This window comes from Chanos chanos, chromosome 5, assembly GCF_902362185.1.
Source record: "Chanos chanos chromosome 5, fChaCha1.1, whole genome shotgun sequence".
Taxonomy (NCBI): domain Eukaryota; kingdom Metazoa; phylum Chordata; class Actinopteri; order Gonorynchiformes; family Chanidae; genus Chanos; species Chanos chanos.
This window is the reverse complement of record NC_044499.1, coordinates 43,675,002-43,696,494: the sequence shown is the minus strand read 5'-3', so window position 1 is coordinate 43,696,494 and position 21,493 is coordinate 43,675,002. Positions and strand designations below refer to the sequence as shown.

The following is a 21,493-nucleotide window of genomic DNA, read 5'->3' as shown; positions in this document are numbered from 1 at the left end:
AGCCTGCCAGATTCAGGCCTCATGACTAGTGTATCGCTGATAAGACTACAGAGAGAAAAACAAAGTACACAGCGAAGCGCTGAAAGAGTTTGGCACCAAAGAGCAACAGAGGAGAGTGGTCCATTATTTACTTCACTTAGCGCTTTAGTCTGTGGGAATATGTGTGAACAGGTTTCTGCTCCTGGACACCTTTCTGATTAGTCCTTTCAGAGTGACAATCTGTGGACTAATAAGCTATGATCTGCTCCTACGAGTCTGCCATTGTCTAAAAACACATTGGTGAAGTAATGTAAGGTAAATGATTTTTAAAAAAAAATACATATAGAGTTATGTGGTTGTATTTCGTAATGGTGTTATTAGAAGTTTCCCTACGCGGATAGCACAACCTGTTTTTCGTATTCCTACTCTTTTCTTTGTCTATTGCTTTGATTACTTGGACTGCAAGCGCTCTGTCTTTGACTGTAAAGATACAAACGTCATATGGAAAGTGATATGTCAAGTATGCAGGGTATGTGGCCTATCACTCACTTTGAGTCAGCCCTTCCTTCCAAACATTTTTACAGGAGTGGTGTATGTGACTATGAAGTAACGTGCAGCAGTGACGTGTGTGCCCGTACGCTGTGTTATCCTTCAGTTGATTTCTATGTCCAGAGAATAATATTTTGACAAAAGAAAAGAGAAAAAAAAAAAACAAAGACAGCAAAATTGCCCTTTTCCTCAAGCAAAGCAGCAGCTTCAAGGCAACAGATGTGTTTAAGTTGCAAAAATGTGCAACAGTGAGCATAAATGTTCACATTGAGAGTGGTGAACAGGAAAAGACATTTGATCCTCTTGGTTATTTGTTTTCAGGCCTTGTGATGAGGTCACGCAGTGCTTTGATAGTGGATCATGTGAAAATACACAATAACCTACATCCAAACTCAGCAACAGGATCAAGCAAATCAGGCAAACACAAGGTTCTCAAAAGTGCAAACACGTTACTGCCGTCCAACTTGTTCCTGGCTAGAACCCGACTCTGACGTGCTCAGTCAAAACCACATCCACACCACTAAACAGAAACGAATTTACAGACAAGGTTTAAGTTATGAACATCAAGCAGCTGATTAGTATCATCTGTCGCTTGAGAAGGATGAGACAGGCAGGGTTGTATTGGGAAGATGGTGTGAATAACAAGGTAGTGTATGTGTTACTTTTGCACAGGACACATGTTCTGCCAAACTGCCTCCATCACTTCTCTGTATTAACCTTTCCTAATCCAACCCTATCAAGCCATTCTTCAAAGGCTCCTCAGCAACCCTACTGTCCTACCTTGCGCCCGGCATCAGAGTATATACATCTTGCTGAGATCCCAAACTAGAAGGCACCTTTGACCAAAGTTTGTTACAATAAATGGAAGACGCTATGTAATAGACAATCGGATTTGCATAAGATGGATACAGATGAGCATAGCCATCACACGTTCCAACGGGGATCTGCTGTACAGTGTGGAACAATAAGCATTGACACACATCCCCCTTTCTCTAAACAGGCTTGAGTAACGGTTACAATGTCCCCTCTGTCTATGTCTGTAGGCTGACCTATTGAAATGAAAGCACCAAGGCGCACGTTTTTAACTCTTCGTTCTTTTAATATTTGCACAGCTAAATTTACAACTGTGTAGAAATCCCAGAAACTAGCGTCAACTTCGTCGTGAGTAGTTTCACAGGCTCCTCCTGATATTAAAGAAATTAAGAAAAACGTTCTCTGGAATAAAATACGTTCTGATGCTTCGAGCGCATCCCGTTGTCCGGAGAGCGCGAGTTCGCAATAGAATCTGTTAGGCTTTACATTCCCAAGCAGACCTTGAGACTAAACTTAGTTCAACATTTTGAACAGCTTGTTAGTCACACACCCTCTCGCATTTGTATACAAGGCACGAGTTTTTCCATCAAGTAGCCACGCTGTTGACTCCCAGAACGTACTTTAAAGCCTCTTAAGGCTACTGTTATTCACGCCACTCATTTCATCCGGTGCAGCAACAATAACTAGCAGGTTCACGTACAGTCATAACTCACAATTTTGCTGTACATAAACTGCAGTCAGACAAAGGATAAGTATAATGGACAGCAGCGGACACTTACTTCAGCTTGAGAGTCTGGGGGTATTCCAACAAGGCAAAAAGCAACTCCATTCATTGGTTAAATTGGACCGTTGAGGGAAACCTGACGGGTAAGATACTTTAAAAATCACAATTGTTTACAGTTGTTACTTCCACATTGCTACGATGCGCTGGCAATAAGGGATACATGCATACAGAAACTCCTTTCTCCTCGTTGAACCCTCTTTTCCCGTTGTTTGGATGTTTGGGACAGCCCCCTCCCTGTGTACTGACAGGCTCAGTGTAAATCCCTTTCCCTCGACTGGCCCGTTATTCTAAACTGAATTCAGTGTCCGGATAGACTATAACAAACATCCCGCCCTCTGCTCCGTGGTAGAGCGCAACAACTCCAGTAAGCGAATGAACACACGGCAAATTGTACTCTTACGCATTGAGGCGGAGCCATCTTGGTCTCCTTGTCGGACATAAACAAACAAGAGTTTGGCAACACAAATAAATTATGGATGTTATTTAGACAGTTACACAAGCTTAAATGCAGCCCATCCTGTTTGTCTCTCATTAACAGCTGTGCCGTGAAGAAAGTGAAATATGTGAACGAATAGGAATGAGAACCGTTGGTGGAAATTGTGTCTGTTAGGTAGTGTGTACCACTGCCCAATCCTAGTCCCACATCAAGTCCCTACCAGTAACAAGGAGGAGCAGCAGGTGGCCACTGGGCGTTAATCACTGTTGTAGTAACAAGTTTTTGCGCGCGAGCCACCCCCCCCCCCCCGCATTCAGTGAAACCCCACAATTGCTACCTTACAATTGTCCTGCACCCAAACTCTCACTCTTTCTCTCTCTCTCTCTCTCTCTCTCTCTCTCTCAGTATAGTAATACTAGTCTTGTAAATGCTGCCATTCCATTACTGTAGTAATTATATAGATATTACTTTTGCATGAACAGAAACTATACTCACCAAGAAATAATCTGTTGTGTGCTGAGTGCGCATGCGTGCACACACACACACACACACACAAACACACACAAACACACACACACACACACACATACAGAAAGAGAGAGAGAGAGATCCAAAATCAAGCGGCACCACTGCTAGGCAAAAACACATCTGATGTTTTTATACCCAGTTTTTATACCCATGTTTTTATGTTTTAATACCTAGCACTCAATTCAACATTCATTTTAAGTGAGTGTGATTATACTGAGGAAATGTAGGGCAAGGTTTAAAAAATAACCAACATAGAACCAGTGAAAGACAGCTGCACATAAGAGACAGTGAATACATGTGAATATATGTGACTGTGAATACGCACACTGCATAGCACATGCAGATGGACTGTACACAACATATAACGCTTTACGCATTCAGTGAAATGTTCAGGTGGGCAGATGGAGTAACATGGCAATTCTTTTGTTTCCTCTACTGCTTATACCAGTGCCTTATGCCACCATTAGTCTGAAGGGTCAGAAAAGATTTTTGATGCGTGTTCAGTGAAACAGCCTGAATCTCTGGCTATATGTCTGTGCTAAATGTCTGTGTGTCCGTATATGGTCTGTAACAACGTAATCATGGCCTAAGGGCCTGAGTGCAGTTCGGGGCCAATGAGGCGAGAGTTCATTTTGATGCTGATATTAGGCGACAGCCCCCTAAGGACAGAAGAGGCAACACAAACACAAATACACAAGACTACACACACACACACACACACACACAGACACACACATACACACACACACACACACACACACACGCACACACATTACATAACAAATGCTTCATGAGAGTGCCAAGGAAAAGTGAGAACTACACTCTTTGCTTTACCCAGTCAGCCATGCCCCCCCCCCCCTCCCACTGATGTGTTTCTGGACCACTTCACAGGCTCACATACACAAAAATGCATGTATACTCATGCACCTGCATCATTGCCAGTATAGCAGATTCTGTTCCCTACTAAACCATAGCAACGAGCGAAAGGATGTCTCATCTGCATCACTGCTACCCTACAAATGTTCTTTTCCATGCCCCATCTCATTAACACATGGGAGAAGGTTGTGTTCAGACATGCTGAATTCTGAAAAAGTTCATGTCAGAGCCAGTTCTGAGTTCACCGATGCAATGACTGTCCAAACTGCCTGTGTTGTAACAGAACGTCAGGTGGAAGGGAGTCTGTAGATGTGAGGGGTTGTGTTGTTCTATTCTTAGACTCTCTCATCGTCTCTCTCTGTGCCTCCCTAAGCTAACAGTAACCTACGCCCACCCCACGCTTAGCCACAGAACAATGTATATTTAATTCCTTACTCAACTCCACATGCAGATGGATAATATGGGAGACATGGCAGCTTGTGTGGAAGACACAATAGACAAGAAATAAGCAAAGTAAACCTGCTTTGTCTGAGGGTCTAGCTACTGAATCTGACAATGACTGGAAGTGCGGTAATCGTGGTAATAATATTAGTGGTAGCTTACTAAGTGAGATCATACTTCAACAGTAGAGGTCAGCACTGTGCACAATCCCCCTCTACAGAGGGACAAAAGCTGTGGTATTTATTCAGACAGACTATTGGTTAATAACCTGTCATCTCAGTACCTTATACGAAAACACGTTCAGTAATTTCTTTACCCTTTTATGAACCTATCATCCCAAGTTCTAAATTTACCCTTAACTGTAAACTATACACAAAGCTTTCCTTAATAACTCTGAGAAATAGTTGAATGGGGACAATACCTCCACACTTCTACTGTGTGGATGTTCTTAAACATGATTTTATCCTTTTGATGACTGTTAAAAAGATCTGTGTCATTTGTAAACTGTCTTTTGTTTTGATGTGTGTCAAAACACATAACATAAACACACACACACACACACACACACACACACACACACATACATATAGATGTATATATATGCATGTATGTATGTACACACATACATATACATATAGATGTGTGTGTGTGTGTGTGTGTGTATATGTTTATGAAATATAAAATATATACAGATATGAAAGGAAGACATGTTCATACAGGGCATGATGGGGCAGGGCACACCCCATAAACAAAGGTTGGCTAAAACCTCAGTATTTACACACATAGACACATATAATGAAAAGCCCTGATATTTATCTCAGTGACCTCCCCAGAGCTCCATGCATTAATCTAATACCCCCGTGCCCCACTAAAACAGAGCAGCATGTAGAGTTCGTCTAGACACAGGGTTAGAAAGTGATGAGTGGGGGCAGAGACATGGAGAGATAGAAGAGCGAAGGGATGGGGTGAGGGGTGGGAGGTGAGGATGTTGCATGTGTGTGTGTGTGTGTGTGTGTGTGCGTGTGTGTGTGTGAGAAAAGGGAGGGTTCTCCTCGGCCACTACGTGCCACACACACTAATCTGCTGTCTTGACAGGAATCACATTCCACGGTAATCACGTCACAGTTCTCCCATTACAGTCGCTCAGTCTAAGTTGACCCTTGACCCTACTACAGGCAAACGTCACACCCTCTGTGCCCTTTTATGCTCTGTGCCCTGAGGCAGGTCGTATGCTCACTAATATCTGACCTGTAGTTAACTGAAGGAAATGGACACAATAAAGACAATGAGGTAACAAACAACTGCTTTTGAAATGTGTTCACCATATTTCATTTTTTAAAATTTTGAATTACGGATATAAAATAAAGCGTATTGCTCTAAATTAAATGTACAAAGAAAAGTATTTAGTGTTCAGGTGTATCTTTAGTGTAAATTAGGATACAGAGAGACCTGAAAAGTACAAGAGAGATGAATAATTCCGCGTAGCAGATGACATGTAAATATATTGCAGCAGGAGAAGACAAACATCTGCCCAGTTCTGGCGGGGAGAGGACAGTGAGGGGGCGTCCATCTGTCTATTTACAGTGTGCTCTGGAGATATCTCTAAATATATAATCCACTAATCCTGTCAGCATGCCAGTGGACAGCCCATGCAGTAACATCCTTTAACCACAGGGAGGCGCACCAACTCACCCCTAGTCACATGTTTACTCAAACACACAATACAAAATTATTATTATTATGATGATGAATGCTACTACTACTAAAACTACTACTACTACTACTACTACTATTGATACTAATAATAATATATAATAATAGTAGCTGTTGTTGTATATGTTCACAAAATACATAGTTGTAGTAGAAATAGAAGAAGAAGAAGAAGATTATAGTAAGACCTTAGTGTTATATAATGACAGTTCATATCCAGGACTATAGATTTCTGTTCCAGGTGTGCTGCGAGTTTTGGTTTTTCACTCTAGTCCTGAATGTCACCGACTGCCTGAAGAGTGCACACGACCGTTTCCCGAGAAGAAATCTGTTCTTAATTCAGAATGTAAAAAACAGGACATTTGGACATTTGAAATCCACAGATGAACAGATTTCACTTAGCATAGCAACAGTGGTTTTACTTTGACCATAGATTACATGGAACAGCAATTGAAATGAAGCGTTTCTTCAGTCAGCACATGAACTTGATGCAGGTAAAGACAAATGGTCAGAGATGACCTCCTCAGAGTAACAGAGTATTATCAAACCCTCTTCAGTTACATAGGAATGTACAGGCGTCTCTAAGTAAACATCAGTCTCGTAATTATAGTGTATCTCATGTGCTCTTCTATGTTCAGTAAAGTCATTACATAGTTACAACATACTCAACAGTAAAATGTTATCATTATTGGGTAGCTGAATTTAAATATCCTGATCTTAACCTGTTCAGTTCATAGCCCCCTGACCATTTTGTATGGTGAATATCCACTCAATTATAAATAGTTCAAGTTATAATTATGCTCCTGCAAAAATGATTTTATAAATAGCATGTACGGCCAAATTCTTCTTTAAGGTCACTGGGCTCCACAGTGTTCATTGTGTAAGTGCAAAAAAACTTTGTGTGCTGAGAGTGTATTGATGCCACCAATTCTAAATTATTTAGGCTTTCTTTTCACATCCCAGAATGTCAGAGTTGACATGAGGTGTCTGGATCTTCATTTGTGTATGATAGCGGTCAGACATACACTTTATGTTTTGGACACAATTATGAATATCAGCCCAGCTCAGGGAGAATGGCACCATTTGGTAACAATTATTTAGCAAAATGCAAGTCGGAATGTGTGTGTGTGTGTTTCTGTGTCTGTGTGTGTGCATTCTAGTTGTGCAGTGAGTCATACATGTACAGCTAATGCGTGATGTATGCAGGTGGACAGTCCCTAGCCCAGATAATGCTTCAGTCAACTCCCATTTCCCCTCTGGAGAGCAAGGAAAAGCGCAGTAACATGGAGTTATTTCTGATGTGATTAGTCAACCACAAAGAGCAATCTCAGACAGTCAGTTTCTCTCTCTTGATAAATCCTTTTTACGACGGATCTTTTATATCACCTACACACCTAAAATTAGTCACTTATCTTTTTTCTTTTTTTTTCTTTTTCTTCTTTATCCAACAGTGACATTGATAATAACCACAGTTAATGTGTCTGGGTCCTTGATAAACGATGGAAAGCTTTTACTGGAGACATTAGTAGACACTGATTACTGGAGGAATTTAATGAAGTTTTGTCACTACGTCACGGTACAGTGAAAAAACAAGTGAACTTCTGAAACTGTTCATCTGTGACACCTTGTACCACGCCCTACAGATAAAGTCCTTGCACTGTTTATGTTATTTTCTAATCCACTGTCACAACTGATGGAACTCTGACAAAAAGGTACCATCCATTCTCAGAACACTTTATTATTCAGAATACACTGTAAAACCACCATTCTGAAACAAAGTTACGTACAAAAGATACTCGGAAAACTCACTGGCAAAACAGGGCTGAGATGCATATAGTTGTGTGTGCGCAACTGAATATACACAAAGCCATTGTTCAGTACAGTCTCGTCAAGTCAGAAACATCACTTTAAACCTTGTGACTTGTAATAATATAAAAGCAGAGGAGAGGAAGGGCATTAGAGTGAATGAATAATAGAGAGTTTCAAAGCAGGCAGAAGAGCAGTAACATGCTCGTCTGTGAGATTGCGCTCGGTCTACTGTTCATCCCCACAGACCACGGTTTGTTACACAACAGCCTTAATCCTGTATCCTTAAGCCTCCCACTTCACCCACTACCCACGTTTTCCAGCTCCTACAAACCTCCCCACCCACCACACATCTTTGACCTACCACTAATACCTATGGCCTTAACACGCACACACACACATACACACACATGCATCCCCCTCCCCTCACACACACACACGCACACACACACATGCATCCCCCTCCCCTAACACACACACACTCACAAACACACACGCACACACACACATGCGCGTGTGGACGTGCGCGCTCACACACACACACACACACACACACACACACACACACACACACACACACACACTCTTGAGCCTGCCATCCTACTCTACTCTGTCTGGAAAAGAGTAAAAATAAGCACACAATATGGTGAGCTGAGCTGGCGATGTTTACTTCCTGGAAACGCCTGTTTTGTTTTCTTTGGGGGCTCAAATCACTTGGAAGAGTAGAAGAGTCCAAACAGAACTCAACCGATCATCTGAAATTAAACTAAAATCCCTCTCAAGCCCTCTTTTACATGTTTATACCGCACTGTTTCTCAGTTAAAACAATGCCAGAGATTAGAAAGTAGCACGTCTTGGCAGCCACCTATTTGAAACCGCTCTGTTCTTATACTGGTGTACACACAGTAACACACATATATAGAATCTGGATCGAGGTTGGGGGGCGGGGGGTGACCTCAGGGGGAAATACAGACGCTGAAGTACAACTCTTTCTCCTCACTATCTGACAGCCAGTGCCATACGTCTCAAACAGCTCAAATCAGGCTTATGCTGAGTTATTTATAGCACTGATAAACCTTAATGAACAGCCAAACCGCACTATACTCCACATGGGCCTTGGGATTGGTCGTTATTCCACTCTAATGGACCAATTTCCACTCCGTATACACACATAATGGAGCAATATACGATTCACAAAACCCCACAAAGCTAATTTTATGGAGGTTGTGGTATAACAGAGATGAGGAATTACACAAGCCGACACACTATCCTTGAGCCTCAGGGTGATACAGCACAGATGGAGATCTAGCTCTTAAAAATCAGCTGTCCAGAGTGCGGCTTGGATGTTATACCGATTTTCTCTTTTAAAACTGGGATTGTTGAACTGAAACTTTTCTGCACTTCAAATACACCTACCAAGGATCACATCCTCGCCATATTTAAGGGCTGGGAGGGTTTAGAATCTGCGAGGGCCCTGTATCAAAAGCCTTGGTAACAGCAAGAGCATGTGTGCAGAATATAGAATTTCTCCCTCAGTAATATAAATATGCATCTGTCTCCAGCATTCAAGCCCTAAATAACAATGATATAAGAATAGTGCTACTGCTTTTTCAGTCAGAGTGCGTGTGTGTGTTTGTTTAAGTGCATGTGTGTGTGTGTGTGTGTGTGTGTGTGTGTGTGTCAGCGAGAGACAGAGAATGAAAGAGAGAGCGAGACCAAGATACACAAAGGGAGAGTTGTATAACAGCTGTTCATTAAAAAGATACAGAAGAGTTCTAGAATCTGCCAGTCCTCACTGGCTCTCTGTTGATCTGTCAATCAAACAGAGAGTCGGGTCAGATGACAGCGGCATCAGAGCATTATGCATTTGCAGTGCGGCTGTCGCTGTATACAAACTTAGCTCAGATCTCCACTCTAATTATATTTTAAATGCAACTGGATGGATCTGGAGCAGAAAAAAAGAGACCTGAAAATTGTCCTCTTCCCGGTTAGAAAAGGGTTTGTCCGTAAATGCCAGCATAATTAAACGTAAACAAATCATTACTGTAAAAAAGCAGATAGTCCAGGGCTTTTTTTCCCCCAAGTGTTTAAACTATTGGAAAACTTCAGACATATGACAGCAGCTGGCCTTGTTTAATACACAGAAAACAATGTTTTGCAGTGTTATGTGCAAATGATTTTTGTTACTGTTACTGGATGGAAGAGTAATATTATCTATGCTACTGAGGTATATGGGTTGTAACACAGATAATGTTTTTCAAATTACACAGAGAGCACATCCTGGTACAGAGCAGCATTTTTTGAAAGTGAACAAAATAATTCAGTGTCTTTGACTGTAGACTCCCTAAAGGTCGTGCAAAGATCCAGACCAGAGAAATAGCAAGAGGCTGAATACACCATAGTGGCCGACGTCCCGAATCATTACTGAGTTTTACACACACGCGCGCGCGCGCACACACACACACACAGACACAGACACACACAGCACTTAGCACACTTAACTAGATATGAGAGTGGCATGAGCAGTACATCAAAAGAGACAGCGCCTCTGAAACTCTGATAAAGGATCTGTGATAGAATGAGAGGAAGAGTGAGAGATAGAGAGAGAGAGAGAGAGAGAGAGAGAGAGTGAGTTGTGATGAGATGTAGTGGTGCTGTTAAAGAATGATGAAGAAGGGTACATGAGACAGAGAGTGGAAGAGAAGGGCCCTAGTTGCCACAACAGAGGATCTGAGAAGAGAGGGAGAATGAGCCAAGCTAAAGCCGTAGGGCAGATAGGACTGAACCGCAGACACACACACACACACACACACACACAGAGAGTTCAAATAATAATCATCATGTCTCTATACCCAAGTGTATTCCTTTTGATATCTCCTAAACTCTTTCACTTTGTTCTCCATATCTCCACTCTTCAGTGTTATACTCTCGCCCTTTTTAAGTGTCTGCTCTTTTATGTTGTCCTCATTCACCCCAAACATGACCATGTCCACTTCCACATTTTTGTCTCTGCTTATCACTAATGTTTTATGTCAGACATTCATAAACAAGTTTTTTCTTGTTTAATTGTGGGCTAAAACATAACTCATAACCGCATATCGTGATTATTAATGTCATATATCCTTGTCGAATGAAATATTTTGTGTCTTTTCCCCTCTGTCATGGGCATGGCCAGTTGGTTTTCAGGAGAGTTTTGTTCTGTCTGTTACGTTTGTAAACATTAGGCTTTGCTTCTGATATCTAACGTCCCGAGCGACCTGACCTCTGACGAATTCTGTCATGTGAACCACTCTGTGCCACCACAAGGGTTCCCGCCCTGTCTTCAGATCACACTTCCTGTGAAAAAGCTTTCAGGTTTGGAATACCTCAATACTGAGATAGCTGGCGGGATGTGTGTTTGTGTGTGTTTGTGTGTGTGGGGGGGGGGGGGGGGGGGGGGGGGGGGGTGGGGGGTTAGGGAGTTGGGGTTCACAAAGCATGGTTTCTCAGTTTACCAGATCATTGAGGAAATATGTGTTGGTCGTTCGGTAGTGATGTTCTTAAGTTGTTTCTCTTTTGGAAAGTCTTGATTTTTGGATCAGGCTAACTTTACTAACTAAGAAGTTCTGATTTATGGTATTCCTCCCGGACCAATTAACGACCCACAACAAAAAGAGAAAGAAAACAACGATAGATTTATTGTATGAGATCGTCGGACCTTAAAAGCCAAGTTAAGTTTAACAAAACATCTCCAACCTTACACGATATATAAACCTTACCCAATAAACCACTGCAGTTTCTGTTGTAATAATAATAATAATAATAATAATAATAATAATAATAATAAGAATAATAACAATAATAATATTTATTTAGAGCCCAATATCACTATTTATAGTCTCAAAGGGCTTTACATGTCTATAACAAAGTTGAATCAAAATTATATCATGCATTAGTTCTTGTATTTCATCTTACACTCCTAAAACACCTCTTGGCACAGGCAGTATAGTAAAGTGAACTGCTAAGTGGTTCATTTGACCATTCAGTAATTGTTCTGTGGTATGACCAGCATCTATTAACAGGAAGCGGTGATTTCTGGAAAAGCCACCTCTGCTTTTTCACTTAACAGCCACACACGTACGCACACACAGACACATACACACTCACTCACACACACACACACACACACACAAACACACACACAAACAATGAAGAAATGAAGTCTGATAATAGCCCATTACTGCTGAGAGGATAACATGAAGCCCTCAATTCAGAAATGACATATAATGCCATGATGTCTTCTGGCGCTGACCACTTGACCTTTGGGACAAACTAGTTGTCCTCTGCAGAGGATGAACACTCACGTTGTTGATTCAGATCGTAAATGACCTGCTGTGATATCGCCTTAAATCCATGTTTCCGGTGGTGTGAGATGTTAGATGTAATATTCAGTGTTGTTATATGAATATGTGTGTGTGCGTGTATGTGACATAGAAAACCCTCCTGCTGCGTTGTGAACTCACCTGAGCCATGTCTTCAGTGAGGCAGCTGATGGCTTCTAGATCCTGACATGGCAATTCATCACTGTCCTTCTCTTCAGGGAGCTTTCACACACACTCCTGGACGCGACACACACTCAAACACGTTATCGCGCCTTTCTGAAAACACCATGATCCTCTGTCACCTGTCCCCTCTGTCCCTGGTTTCCTTAGGAGTCGCCCGACGTCCGGTGTCAGAGGACGAAGCACAGCTCTCCTCTAAGTGTTCTCCCCCCTTACTCTCTCCTTCTCTCGTTTCTTCTCTCTGTCACTTGTTCGGTCTGTCACTAGGAGGAGTGCGTGGTCCTGTGTTCAACTCTGAGGTCAGTAAGAGAATCAGAGGTGAATGTCTATCCTCTCTTTCACGCGCTCCACCTCTTACTTGTTCGCTCGCTCGCCGTAAGCTGGGCTCATCTCTGTGGCTCAGCTCAGCACTCTCTTTTCTCTTTCCCTCTCCCTCCCTCTCTCGCTCTCCTCCCCTCCTCCCTGCTTTTCACCCCTCCCCCTGCCACCCTCCCTTCCTCTGACTGTATGCACGCACACACACACACACACACACACACACAGGGCGCATTAGATGCTTCGACAGGGTGGGGGGATCAGAGGGATGGGAGGAAAGATAGATCACATGACCACTGATAGTAATGAGTACGTTGGATTCCCCGGCAGCTGTCACGCCCATTCCTCCACGGAGAGATCCGTCACCATTGACAACCACTACTGTGATCCCGGCTTAACCAGCCATATGTCTCTCAGTGCACTGTCATTGATGACAGTCTCCCATTCCTTGCATCTAGTTCAAAGGAGCATGGGAAATGTAGTAATTTGTGAATGGCTCAACTGATCAAATACATGTTTTATTATCCAGGAACAAGCCTTTCTTGTATCATTTGGACAAATAAGTTAGATTAATTCAACATTTTCCACAGAACTACCGAACATGCATTATTTTCTCCCAAAGCGTTAAAATAAACACACACACACACACACACACACACACACACAAAGCAACTGAGGAGGACATCCTCCAGCGTTTCCCCCGAGTTGTATCGCGGGAAACTCCCACCCCTCAACAACAGGAAGCGCGCTCCCGGTGTGGCCCCAGTATTTCCCGCATCCCTGATCCACTTGGCCTTAAACTATTCACTCTCATGAACTTTTGATCATTTGGTCCTGCTTTAAGAGAACTATACATGAACTATACACAGGAAACATGACATGAGAAATATACAGTATTGTACACATAGTATAAAACACTATATACTTTGTATGTAGTGCTGTATTTTTGAAAAAGTACGTATTCTGGGGATTCACTTAGATCACATCAAACATCAAAATGCGTGTTTTCATTTTACTTGTCTGTTCCGCTTCATAGAAATGAAGTTTGTATTCATTGTTAAGTTTTCGCACAAGAACGTACCAAATCAGATTTTACGCAGATAGTCCCTCAAGTCTCACACCGAAAGTGTGGTTTACAGCGAAACTCTTGACGACACTGACAAGTATCACGTGCTGGACTAAATTGGTTGGATGACGCCATCTACTGGATACTGTGGATCTGATAGAACGTTCCTCTTTCCCACTTTCATTCGAGATAAAGATGAAGTTGGAGACAAAACCTGAGGTGACGTCGTGTAAAGATAACATTTGCTTTTATTACTGCTGGGATAGTCTTGCATTCTCTCATTTGCACAAAATTTAAATTGATAGCCCAATAGACCTTGGAGATAAACTCTACCCTTACCTGGCCGAAACGACTGTGTTTACTTTCACTTGACGAGTATGACTTGAAAGAAGGATGGAAAAGCTGTTTGACCCTGATTTTACATTTATAATTTCATCTTAAGTGATGAGAATTCTCTTTTGTAATCATTTAAGCCTAATCCTAAAGTCTCAGAGATGGATTCCAGTTGAGACCCACACTCTATACTATAAAAATTCTCTTAACTAGCATTCTTTAGCAGCTTTTAAGTGAAATTACATAAAGCCACGTGCATTAGGCTATTTACATTCCTCAACGCTGGCCCCCGGGATAATGACGAAAAACACTTTTTCACACATTTCTCATTCTCTGCTCGTCTTCAGGCAACTCCGAGCCCACCCCCAAAAAACTTCTGTGGTGTACTCGCTCTTCAGTGCTGCGCTTCCTGTTTGCATTCCACCCCTTCGAACTGTAAATATTACATCTAATGTCGTATTTCTGTAGTCTTGTAGCCTTGTAGGACATCAGCTGCAATAGTTATTCGGGGTAACCATGACCGGAGTGATTGAATCCGACCGTTTGGCTGCTGTACAGCGGAGTGATCACATCGCGTTCATGGAAGGAAGCGTACTCTATGTCTGGGGAGGATGCCAGGTGAGTTGCGCCCTGTCTGCCCTGTCTCCGATCCCCGTATACAGCATCGCACTTTTTAATAATACATTTATGGTAACAGTCGGGTTAAGAATTCAAAATTTTGTACATATTTTAAAATATTTTACATTTTGAACTTCATGTGGATGCAACTGAGGACATTATCCTTGTTGTCAATGTGCTGATGAGTTGATCCCAACGAAACTGCGGCTTAGAGTGAAACTTATGGGACTTCTCCTTTGCAGAGTGTCAATGGAGAGGAAATATTTTTACCCAGTGAGGAGATCTGGCTGTATGATCTGGATAGTGGGAGTTGGTGAGAAAAACACGAATATTTTGTACCAGAAAATTACAGTTCAAATGTTCCCCAATCCATTCAAAGTTCCAGAAAACTCTGAGTGGATGTAAAGTTTACCCTCAAAGTCTAGAGGTGCTCACAAAATGATGTTGTTGTGCTATATTATGTTGTTAACAATTTGCTTCACCATTTAATATTTAACAGTTAAGGAAAGAATTTGTATCAAGTGTGTGTTTCACTGTTGACCTTGGATCTTTGCTCCTTACAATTGTTATGTACTGTAAGCATCGGCAGGGAGATGTTCAGATAAGGAAATGAACAGTTCTCTGTTTTTATGTCACTTGTAACCATTGTAAACCAAAACAGCCCCATCTGCTCCGTCTCCTCATATGTGTGTGTATGTGTGTGTGGGTTTCGGTGTGTATGTGGGTGTGTGTGTCTGTGGGTGTGTGTGTCTGTGTCTGTTTGTATGTATGTTTGTGTGTGTGTGCGTGTGCGCGTGCACATGTATGTGTGTGTGTGTGTGTGTGCGTGTGTGCGTGTGGGTGTCTGGCAGGGCATGTAAGGTGATGGGAGGTGAGATTCCACCCCTGCTCTCTCAGGCATGTGGCTCATATCTCCAGGGGATGCTGTATATCTTTGGGGGCTGTGACAACAACGGACACACCAACCAGGTGAGCTATTCCAGGAAACCGATGGCAACTTAGCAACCTTCTCTGTAAACCTAGCACGGGGAGAATGCAGGAAGAAGCTGTTCAACGTGTTTGTCAGGGATGCAGCCGGGTGATAAAAACATCCATGATATGCCTCTATTGTTTGCAACCTGATAGTTCACTTGCACGGGCATAACCTCCACAAACCTTGCCCTCAGGCAGAAGAAGGCTTAGAACTATGAGAACAATGTTGGCAGTTTTATTTGAATCATATTACCAAATGCTTGTATCTTTGATTTATACAATACGTCAGTAGATCAGTAGAACATTATTGATAAGAGCATTGTACTCTACAACATCAGTCAGTGGAAGACTAAACAGTCTATGCCGTGTAAAGATCATTAGTGCTGTGCACACATAATGCCCAAGAGAGGCTCTGCACAGATGGGAGAAATACCAGTTGCTTTGTGTGTTACTAAAGTGCGAAATACGGTGGAAATCTAGAAAGCCTGTGTAATTTTACAGTGCTAGGTGTGTCAGGTTTAATGTATGTATGTATGTATGTATGTATGTATATATATCACTTTTCTCTTTGTCCTGTTTTTTTTTTTTTTAACTTGTTAGATGTATTGTGTTGACATCATGGATGGGGAGTATACATGGAGGAGAGTGACAAATGCACTGGGGACAACTCCTTCCCCTAGAGACAAACACTCCTGCTGGATACACAGAAACAGGTTGGAGGGGTCTCCTGAATGTTTCAGCAGTTCCCTGTGTCTGTAAAGCTACACTTTTCACAGACAGAACAGGGTAGAACTGATCACCAGCTCAAGTAGAAAAAATGGTATATCATGGTATATCTTCAATGGTATATCTTCAATCATATTTAAGTGTGAGAAGAGCTGGAAGAGAGACCTGCTGAACTCTTTAACTGTTCTTGACATATTACCGTGAATATACTTAAAACCCGACGTCGGGACGCTACAAAAAAAAGGTTTCTTGGCAAGTGAGCAGTTCACACTTTTGACTTCTTCATTTTACACCAAGTTGGAGAGTCAGTTATCGTGGGTTCTGTGCAATATGTTGTATTTGACAGCATCCCGGTGTGAAAAAATGCTGGCGTCAATTATGTGGTCTTCAAAGTGGCAAAGACCAGCATTACTAAACTTATTTGTGGTTGCAGTTTGTTTGTGAATGTATCAGTGGCTTTGACAGTACTAGTCGGACATGATCCGAGACCATAAGACAGAACTGCCTGCTGAGAGAGCATTACCACTGTTGTCCTCTGCTTAGACTCATTTACTTCGGTGGATATGGATGCAAAACAATGAGAGATGTCAACAACTCTAAGGGTTTCATTGTGGATGAGACATATTGGGTGAGTAGCGAGATACACGTAACATACAAGACGCACAATTTCACGTGAATTTTTTTCTTAACGCAGGACAAACTGAACTGATGAGCAAACTTTGATGTGTTCACAGACAACAACTGGGACAGCACTTTATCAGCTCTGGGGCTGGAACAATGAGGTTCACATGTTTGAACCTGAGTCTGTGACATGGACTGAACCAGAAACTCAGGTAAGTAGAAAGGGCATTGGTTAATAGGGTGTGATCAGACACATAGACGTATGTGTGAAAAGCTTACCTTTTCCTTGCTTTTGTTTTTTCCCTGAATCTCTATGGCAGGGCTGTCCCCCAACACCACGGTCCTCTCACGCCAGTGCCACTCTAGGGAACAAAGGCTACATCTGTGGAGGGCTGGTAAGTAGAAAGGCACCCTCTAAACCACCAAAGTTTGCTCTTTTCTGCGAATTAAATCAAATATCATGCAGTGAATTCCTCCTCAGATTTTATGAACGAAGAATCTAAAAGCCATGTCTGAGTTCAAGTCATTGATTTCTAATCTCTCTTTAGGAAACAGAGTCATTGAACATCCACTGTCTGGACTTTGAAACATGGACATGGACCCAGGTGTAAGTCCTATGTTTTCTGCATTAAAACCGCACTTCATTAGACTTAAACTGACAAAAGGAAGTTTTAGTTCCACTATGATAAGACTGTAAGGCTGGTAAGACTTCATTTTACTGGTAATTAATGCTTTATAGAGCATGTAGTAACGCAAAATGAAAAATGATCATTTAATTTATGATAAGTTTTCTTTATTAAGAGTGTATAGGCGCTTTCGTTTGTACAGCAGGAGAATAACAAATGCAAATGGGAGACACAGTTATTTGTCTAAATGTCTAACATGTCAACAGACGCAATTTTCAGTTATCCAAAAGACAGAGGTGACTTTGTTTACCTTTGAATATACATACATGCAAAAGAGAAGCATACACACTTGTTCTGAAGAGAGGTACAGAACTATACCCAAACAATATGCAAAATACTATTTGGATGACGCTTTATATACTTATGATGGAACATGCCTTCTGTTTTTAATCTTGTTCACCCAGCGTGTTCTTTTTTTGCATATAGCCATTTGCAAATCTCTCTTTTCATCTGCCGTGGTAACCAGCACTCCATGCCTTTATGTAATGTCCTGAACATTTTTTCAACGACAAAATAGTTAGTAAAACTTTACTCCCTTCTCCTTGAGGGAATCATTATATTCAGTAAAAAGTGTAATATAATGCTGTGTAAAAAAATGAGTGTGTTTGCCACCTATCTCAGTGCACTCGGTTATAGTATGACAATAGACCCATGTATTTATAGTATGTGTCTGTGTGTTAGGGCATTGTTTATAAAGGCTGTGTTAAACACAACCGCTGTGTCTATTCCTTTCTGTGACCCCAGTGACCCCCTCGCCGGTCCCCTCCCTGCCGGACGTTCGCTCCACACACTCACCCCTGTGTCGGACAGCGGGCTTTTCTTATTCGGTGGCCTGAGCATGACTGGCCAGGCTTTAAGTAAGTATATATATATATATATATATATATATATATATACACACACACACACACACACACACACACACACACACACATATATATATATACACACACACACACACACACACATACATATATATATATATAAAAGAAATCAAAGATCAAAGCTTTGAAATAACAAAAAGTGTGTTTGTGCGTTTTTATATATTGCTCATTTATTTGTTCTTAAAATTCATCCTCAAGATGACGGATGGGAATTTGACACTCTAACAAGGGAATGGAGGGAGAGGGCACATGCACACAAAGACAAACCCAGGTACGACTGCTTAGTGTAAGCCGTCAGATCTCCAGTCGGGGAATGTTCTGGAAGATAAATGTCGCCATTCTGTTGAGTGCTACACATTTTCGCCCTTAGGTTATGGCACTCAGCTGCTCAGGGGAGAGACAATGAGGTCGTTGTTTTTGGAGGAACCCGGGACTTTGTCTTGCTGATCGATTCGGTACGTTGAATGTTTAGAGGAAGTGGTAACAAGGAACTTGGGGTATGTTTGGGTGAAAATGATTTAATGTCACGGTTAACTTTGTGTTGTTTCTGGCAATTTGGTGAATATAGAAAGAGCTATTAAAAGAGTAACAGATTTCATAAACATCACGAAGCGAGTAGCACAGGGACGTTTATACCGACTAAGTCCCAGATCAAAGGTCAGATTTCAGACGCTGTTTTAGTGAGTACCGTTGGTGCCGTAATCCAAGAGCTGGGTGAAAAAACAGTCTGTGAGATGTATGGCATTGAGAGTGTTATGTAAAAGGACTCAGTCTAGATCAAGCTCAGAGTATTAGAGTGCTCTACGTAATGTGTCCTGACGCAAACGCAGCGTCAGCTCTGTATGAATCCATATATGCATTTTGCACACATGGAGGAATTTGGTTAAAAATGGCTTCACGTGCTTGCCTGGCAAAGTTCACCTAGCGAGGTGAACGTTTACTGAGGTCCCGAATGTGGTTACCTGTGTGAAATGGTACTTCAAGCACAGTGCATATTGATGTTATAAAAACAGACAACAGAGCCTGTCCCATAGCTGATTTCAGTAGATGTTCTCAGAAAACCTGTGTCCAAAACGAGCGTCTGACACCTTTTCGTTCGCTTAGATCGCCGTCCTCAGAGCTCCGTCTCAGAATCACTGTGGAGATGTTCTGGTTTTCCAAATGCAGCCTTACTCTCTAATCAGGTAAGAACCTTCATAACACAGCAAGCTTCTAGTCTCAAGAGCCACCATTTCATTAGACAAATATAGTATGTGGCACATGGGGACAATTAAATCATTACATTGCAATGGAATAATTTACGACACAATACAATTTCTCTGACGTTTCTTTCTGTTAGAACTTCAGTGCTTGAGAATAAAAATGTATATTTCATTAAAAGTCACATCTCAATATCATTGTAACACTGAAAAATTTTAAACCCAGGCCTCTGGTCTGATTATTAGTAAAATAATGAAGCGGAGTCTGCGCTATTTTTATGTGTCTTTATCCTCGACGCAAGCGGATCAAGGATATCTTTGTCAGAACTTTATGGGGCTTTACTTCCAATAGTGCTGGTCTGTGCAGCTGTAATTATGAATTGAGTTTATTCTTTGCAGGCTATGCGAGGACTGCATAGGAAAACATGCATCTCTTCTGGGGGAACAGGTGTCATGGTTACCACCAAAACTTCAGGCCAGGATACACAAAAGGATATCCTATTTCAGGACAAGTGTAAGAAAACAGGAGAAAGAAAACTTGATTTAAATTCATTTTGCGCAAGCAGCTTCACATTGTCCTGATATTTTGATGCTTGAGCGCATACACGTTTCAACATTTTCCAAAAAAACTTGAATGTATATTTTCCTGATCAAACTGTATTTAATAGTGACACGTTTGTTAGTCTACATTTATAGTTAATTACACAGTTATCAATATATCTTAGACACTTGCTCATGTATTGCCAAAGATTATCTGTTTATTTACTGATCTGTTTATTTACTGATACTGGAAATTGTTTAATTTTTTTTTGTTTTGGCCAAACATATCTTACGAAGTAGCATAGTAAATGTTTGAACAGACTTGAATCCTTTAGTTTATAACGACATTTGAAGTCGGTTCTATGCTACAGCTGAACTCATCCTAACACTGTTAGTCTTAGGTTACTTTCAACTTGGTTCTGGTGATACATTACTCAAGAAATGGCCTGTTGTTACCAATGTAGCAAGTGTAGCATTAATGAAAGGGTTTAGTTGAAAATGTTATTTTGTGGAACTTTGTCACAGTGCAGAAAAAATAAAAATAACAGATTGCTCAAATTCCACACTTGTGAATTAGTGACTCTTTAAAATACAATTAAATATATTTTCAAGGAGACTTGCATTCTTTGAGACAACTAAGGATTTTAGCTATGTCTTTTATCTATTTCAACAGTAATATATTAGTACATATCTGTTCTTAATTGAAAATTGTAAACTGCACATTGAAGTTACACACTTTAAGAAATAACCCCTGCAGTTTCTTTCCTGTAAATGTTTGCTCACGAGCTATTCCAGCACTGTTGTACATTCAGTGCATTGTCTACTTACAAGTATTTAAGATATTCTTGTTTCTCAAATTGATCCAAGTAAAAGTAATAAAATATGAATTGCTTTGTTGGAAAACAGTATTTTCAGTAATTTCAGTATATTTTCATGAAACAGGTTTTATGGAGTGTAGCTCTTTCTGCAAGGGTTTAGCTGAATGCAGACACAAGGACACAAGTAATGTTAAGAGTAATGTCAGTTAAGGGAGGAACACAAGGGAGTCACGCATCGAAAAGCAAAGTCAT

General features: G+C 41.3%; 2 protein-coding genes across 2 annotated transcripts in view; one reads left to right on the top strand and one right to left on the bottom strand.

The window, feature by feature from the left end:
* Positions 1–12,732, bottom strand: part of arhgap23b (Rho GTPase activating protein 23b) — a 34,471-nt gene extending 21,739 nt beyond the window's left edge. Inside the window, exon 1 of the mRNA XM_030775313.1 lies at positions 12,425–12,732. Coding sequence (XP_030631173.1) covers positions 12,425–12,433 — 9 coding nt within the window. The 5' untranslated portion in view covers positions 12,434–12,732. The remainder of the gene's footprint in view (positions 1–12,424) is intronic.
* Positions 12,733–14,693: 1,961 nt separating this feature from the next.
* Positions 14,694–20,430, top strand: LOC115812589 (kelch domain-containing protein 1-like). The gene is made up of 13 exons (XM_030775073.1): positions 14,694–14,795; positions 15,038–15,108; positions 15,647–15,764; positions 16,368–16,480; positions 17,037–17,121; positions 17,228–17,326; positions 17,435–17,509; positions 17,663–17,721; positions 18,545–18,657; positions 18,883–18,955; positions 19,055–19,139; positions 19,789–19,868; positions 20,283–20,430. The coding sequence occupies exons 1-13, from the start codon at positions 14,694–14,696 to the stop codon at positions 20,428–20,430; spliced, it is 1,221 nt and encodes a 406-aa protein (XP_030630933.1).
* The last annotated feature ends 1,063 nt before the right edge of the window (positions 20,431–21,493 follow it).